A 5,971-nucleotide genomic window follows, 5' to 3' on the forward strand; every position below is an offset into this window, starting at 1 on the left:
GTTTCAGGCGATTACGGACCTACGCAGACTACGAAGGATTGACTGGATGGTTTATTTCGCTGTTTTGGGGCTGATAAGGACCCAAAATCACCATAATAGTGTCAAAACATGGGGAACGTGAGATTTTAATAATATGGGACCTTTAAGGCAGCGTATTACGATATGTGCAAGAAACAAAGTCAACACGTTCACTTATTTTATCAGGAATATAATTAAGTACACAAAAGATCAGATGCGGCACAGAAAACAAAAAAAGAAAAAGAAATATGAAGACAAGCCTGACAAACACACATTTTGGATAATTCCTCATAAACAATGCAAAGAAACGGTATTTACATTCTGAAATTTCTGAATCAGCCAACAACAACAACAAAAGAGCAGGACTTTGATGGACACCACTGTTATGGTTCCAAAATAAGGCACAGTAGGTCTAGAAACTGATCCATAAGGAGTTAAATCAAAGACTCAATTGCAGCACATATTTTTTTTCTGACTTCCTACAGAATCAGCGCTTCTGAAGGGTTTTAAGAAGACATTAGGAAACCACACTGGAACACAGATCCACCTTGGACAGACGGGTCGGACGAGCAGCTGCGCGGACGCGACTCACACCTGGACCTCAGAATCTCCAGCAACTTCTGGGTCCTCGTCATTGTAGATATTTTCAGCCTATGGAGGAAGCAGCAAAAGTGTCTTTGCTGTCTTGAATATTTACTGCTCTGTACGCCCCCCCCCCCCCCCCCCAAAGTTCTTACCATCTGCCACACTTGCATGATGTTGTCCTCTGATACAGAGCAGATAACCCACGGCTCGTTGGGGTTCCAGGAGAAGTCGGAGATCTTAGCCGTGTGCCCGCCGTGAATGAACTAAAGAGCAGAACCGGAAGGTTTGTCACAGCTTTAGTAATTCATAAATTCATTATTCCTTCCCCTCCTGATTGGATTTACACCCCCCACACGGTTCTTAGCATCTTTATACACCGACCATGAAAAGTAAACATGAATTACTTTTTGAAAAAGCCTCCATTAGAAGTAAATGGGAAATTACTGATTTTCGGGTATCCGAATCGCTCTCAAAATTTAATGGGATCCATGTTGGAACCCCCCCACCCCGCCCGCAGACAAACAGTCAAACTCATAGCCTCCCCGTCGGACGTAAACATCCAGTCACCAACTAACCAGGAGCTCAGGAGGGCCGTCCTCAGCATCCTCCGGAGACTGCTCCTCTCCGATCTTGCTGAGGTCCCAGACGTTGAGTCGTCTGTCAGTGCCGCTGGAGGCCAGTATGGTTTCATTATGAGGAGACCACTGAACCTGGAAGATCTCATCCTTGTGAGACTCAAATGAATGCAGCTTCAGCTTCAGGTTCCTCAGATCCCAAAGCGCCACCGTCTTTAAAAACAAAGAAGAAAGAAAGAAAGAAAAAATGAGTCCGCTTCGGCTGACGCACCAACCCTTGACAGAAGCAACAGGCCCACCTTATCTGCAGAGCCAGTGGCGAGGATGAACTCACTGTAGGGATTAAAGGACAGGCAGTTGACCTCCGCTGTGTGGGCGTCCACCGCATGGCTGGGTTTGGAGGTGAAGTTGGAACGCGTGTCCCAGCTGTGCAAAAAAACAGAACTTTTAAACTCAACAGCTTTTGTCTCAAGCGCAGTGGTCGGTACATTTTGTTATCGGGCTGCTTACATCATTAGTTTCTGGTCATCGGCCACAGATCCAAAAAGTGACTCATGGAGAAGGTGCCAGGAAACGTCCTCCACCACAGCAGTGTGGCCTGTGAAAACGGTCTTAGCATCCACGATTTTTCCCTCCTTGGGCACCGCGCTGATGTCCCACAGGCAGATAGTCTGCACAAACAAACAGAACTTCGAATGCCACTTTCCAAACGGTTCGCAAAGGCTTTGCAAATATAAGATCAGCTCACTGTCAAAGTTGACAAACCTGTTCATATCCGACATCTGACTCTAATTTTTATCACCATACAACGATGATTAATTGCTCGGTACGGAGTCAAGAACGACAGGCCCGCCAAAAACAGGTCGCTTACGTGGTCATCAGAAGCACTAAGCAGGCAACCGCTGAGGTTTGGGTTCCAGGAAAGGCCATAGCCCTCCTTCTGGTGGCCTCTCAAACGCAAGTCTGGAGTGCATTCTCCAGAAGGGTCTAAAAAAAAAAAAATGGATCAAATCAGTGTTACAACAACTTTTAATGGACACAAAAATCACATTTTGATTGTGGCGCTAACCAGGTTTGGAGGGATGCTTCGTGTAATCGAAAACCAGAACGTCACTGGTGGGGGTCTTGGTGGCAATGATGCACGGATTCTGAGGCATGTAGCGGGCTCTGTTCACTTCGCCTTCATGGTTGATCTTGATCTCAATCTCGATCTTCCCACTGACGGACCCAAAGCCCCCAAATTCTGGAATAAAAAGGGACGACGGATAAACATTAAAGCAGTTAGAAAAACAATCTGACCACAATTGCGCTCGAGTGTTAAACACTTTTTTAACCCCTTGTTAGTGCTGGTAAAAACAGGCAGGTCAAGCATAAGGAGCTTTCTCGTGCGCATTGACACTCGCCTTCTTTCTCGCTGTCGTATTGCGAGGCATCAAACTGGGCGTCGTCGTTTGGAAGCTGGACGCTAGCAATGACGAGGTGATTCTGTTCATCAGACGTGTGGGTCCCCAGCACCAGCCTGTGCACGCTGTAGTCCTTCCCTTCCGGCCTGTCAAAAACATGGAGTTTAGCGTTGAGGAGAAGAAGAACGGACATGTAACGGTCAGACTCGATGTCCTCTCACCTTGCGACGTCGGGCAGCCACTGGGCGGTGAGGCTGGGCCACTCCAGGGCGTGGGTCATGACCAGGTCATAGAGGAAAGGGGTGTTCTTCTTCCAGATCTTGTACTCCTCGTTGACCAACCGTTCCTCCACAGCATCGTCAAATGCAGCTAATAAAAAAATAATATTTTTTCTGTCAAACACGGATCCTGCAGCATCTGTTCTGCTGTGAATGAAAGGTGGATACTGGTGGAAAGTTCAAGTTACGCTTCCAAAATAAAAGTTAGCACAAGTTGCAATAACTTCGAGCCCAGTTACGCATGTACGAAACGCGTATTTAATGTTAGCCAACACAGCCAAGTAGTGACAAACCCGTCTCCGAGCGGCTAATGTTAGCTAGCAGCGTTCTTACTGCTGTTTTACGACGAGCGGAGCTGCTGTCTGACGCGGCAGCTGCAACCGGTCCGACCTGATGCGTAGTTTCTTTAGCTCTGGAGAACAGCACTCACATTTAATCAGCTAATTCGGGAAAAAGGCGACCCCACGTACCGTCTTTATCGGCCATAATGCCGTATTTAAATCGCTAGTACGAGCTAAAGCGCACTAATTCCGCTCTGAAGAAGGCAGCTCGACGACTTGCGATGGCGCCAAATCCGCGAAACGCCACCGGCCAATCAGAACGCACCATCACGGACAGGAAGTCCGTCAGCATTGATCGACTACTTCCGGCACAGCGCTTCCGGTACTGGACTGACGACAATAACAGAACGAGGCTTTGATCGCTGAAAGTCAAAGCCGCAATGAACGAGCGCGAGTTAGATCTGACCGAGTCACAGAAAGCCACCAAGTCGAGATACCCGCCGATTAAAAAGAAATACGAATGTAAGTTCCTCCCCGTGATGAGTACTCTCGTTACTTTCTGCATCTATCGATCCCAAGCTCATCACGACTGCTTTGTGGTTTGTTGTTGCAGATCTGGATCACACAGCTGACGTACAGTTAGTACATTTTGATTCCTTGATCTCACTGCTTGTGAGATCTCAAATGTTCCTGGTATCTAGGAGTTGTCGCCTTTTTTTTATATATATATGTATATATAATTGTTTCTATTCCTTCTAAGAATTCACTCCTGGGGAGATACTCTGGAAGAAGCCTTTGAGCAGTGTGCCATGGGCATGTTCGGCTACATGACGGACACAGAGACAGTCGAGCCGACAGATACGATTGATGTGGAATCAGAGGGTGAGAGTTCAGACAGATTGATGGAGACATATTTTACAGATCACAGGCTGGGGAATTTTATTGTTATTGCAGGTTGAAAATACAGATACACACAAAATAAATAGACCGGAGATATAAGTGTAAACATCATAAAGTAAATTGACCTATGTGTGCAGTTTATTGCACTATCAATAAATATCATTGAATACTTTTTCGTCTGTGATGTCCCGGGACCAGCCTCTTTTTTCTCTCTTACTATATCTCACATCAGCTTGTTCTCTCCAGATCAATCAAACTAAATCCAATGCGTACATTTCATTTTGCACCTTCTTAATAGGTGATGACATGGAGTCTCTCCTTTTCCACTTCCTTGATGACTGGTTATACAAGTTCAGTGCGGACCTCTTCTTTGTTCCAAGGGTGCGTATTTAGGTCATTACTTTGTTAGAGACTGAACATTTGATGTAAGCGAGGAAAAAATATAACATCCAAATGAGCGTTATTTATAGGGACGATCATCTAACACAACAAAGCTTTGTTTATAATGGCATGTTGTGACTTATTGCCCCATAAAAAATTACATCTCTTGTCTTATGTGGGTCATATTGGCATTTGAGTGTTACATTTTATTAAATAATGGAAAACAGTGGCTGACTATCAACGCTTACAATGGACCTGAGTCACCTGACACCCGTTCAGGTGTTTTCCTGCCCTTTACCAGATCTATGCTGGAACAGTCTCTAGAAGACTTCGATGATATTTACATTGTGGCATGTCCCATTTTTTTCCAGTTGCTTATTTAATTAGCTCATTTCCCTTGCTGCGAATAATTTGTATTTTTCATTTCTAAAACCCCAAAAATTAAAGGGAGTATTTCCCTTCATGTGTTATTCTTCTGAAACAATTCTGTCACATATTTTTTCCAAATAGGAAATCAAAGTTTTGAGCTTAGACAGAATGCACTTCAGGATCCGCTCCATCGGGTAAGAGTTATTCTCTGTTCACGCTAATATGGTTTTAGTGCCCTTGCTCTGATGGTTTTTTAGGGAGATTCATGCCTTTGATAAAAGCTAAGAGACCCCTCATAACCATTAATATTTTATTTATCTTCATTTTCTTCATTCTTTTCTTTTTTTGGTCTTTTTTAAGTTGGGGTGAAGAGTTCTCACTACCAAAGCATCCACAGGTAAACAAGTGAATGTTTTTTTTTTTTAAATACATGAAGGTCTATTCTAAAAGAATGTTTCAAATATAATTCTTTGCCATAGTATTATAGCGTAAAAGTATAGATCGCCTAAAATTTCTTGACTTGTAAAACTGTGCAAAATTAAAGAAATGATGCATAATCTTTGCGTGGTTGTTCTGAGCGTCCCGTGTTGTTAATGCAGGGGACTGAGGTGAAAGCCATCACCTACTCCGCTATGCAGATCCACGATAAAGAGACACCAGAGATATTTGCCATCGTTGATATCTGACGAAGGCTCCAGAGGCAGAACGCGGTCCTGGTTCAGTGGAACTTGAATACATCTACATGGCAAGCTTAAGTCGTCTTTTAATGAACACATTTTCTCTTGTGTTCTTGCATTATTAACCACTGTCAGACAACAGATTTTTTTTTTAATCTATGTCATTGATGATATGGTCACTGGTATTTATAAATAAATAAATCTCCCTTTTGGAATCATTTGTAGCCTTTTCGTCATTATCGAGGACAAAGCTCCAGAAAATCATGACAATCAATGTGAGTTTAACAAGGAACATTTTGAAAACATCACACATCAACTCCAGTCTTCAAATTCCTTGTTAGTTGCATCTACTCTCAGGTACACTTCTTTAAATGTATGAAGAATATGCATTATAGTTGTGTGTATATTTATTTAATATAGTGTAACTTATCTCATACAAAGCACACGCAGATTTATATGATTTTGTGAGTAAGAAATTAGATCAGAGTTAATTTATTTGGGTAA

General features: G+C 43.3%; 2 protein-coding genes across 2 annotated transcripts; one reads left to right on the forward strand and one right to left on the reverse strand.

Annotated features, from left to right (window-relative positions):
- Positions 1-207: 207 nt before the first annotated feature.
- On the reverse strand, positions 208-3,345 carry LOC137907309 (histone-binding protein RBBP4). The gene is made up of 10 exons (XM_068751624.1): positions 3,330-3,345; positions 2,803-2,950; positions 2,582-2,727; positions 2,248-2,421; positions 2,050-2,165; positions 1,689-1,849; positions 1,478-1,604; positions 1,179-1,391; positions 756-866; positions 208-669 (listed from the first exon to the last, which is right to left on the reverse strand). The coding sequence occupies exons 1-10, from the start codon at positions 3,343-3,345 to the stop codon at positions 607-609; spliced, it is 1,275 nt and encodes a 424-aa protein (XP_068607725.1). The 3' UTR covers positions 208-606.
- Positions 3,346-3,517: 172 nt separating this feature from the next.
- zbtb8os (zinc finger and BTB domain containing 8 opposite strand) lies at positions 3,518-5,677 on the forward strand. The gene is made up of 7 exons (XM_068751812.1): positions 3,518-3,662; positions 3,754-3,778; positions 3,901-4,022; positions 4,339-4,421; positions 4,932-4,984; positions 5,151-5,187; positions 5,390-5,677. Exons 1-7 carry the CDS (start codon positions 3,581-3,583, stop codon positions 5,474-5,476), a joined length of 489 nt encoding a protein of 162 aa, XP_068607913.1. The 5' UTR covers positions 3,518-3,580; the 3' UTR covers positions 5,477-5,677.
- The last annotated feature ends 294 nt before the right edge of the window (positions 5,678-5,971 follow it).

This window comes from Brachionichthys hirsutus, chromosome 18 (genome assembly GCF_040956055.1).
Source record: "Brachionichthys hirsutus isolate HB-005 chromosome 18, CSIRO-AGI_Bhir_v1, whole genome shotgun sequence".
Lineage (NCBI taxonomy): Eukaryota > Metazoa > Chordata > Actinopteri > Lophiiformes > Brachionichthyidae > Brachionichthys > Brachionichthys hirsutus.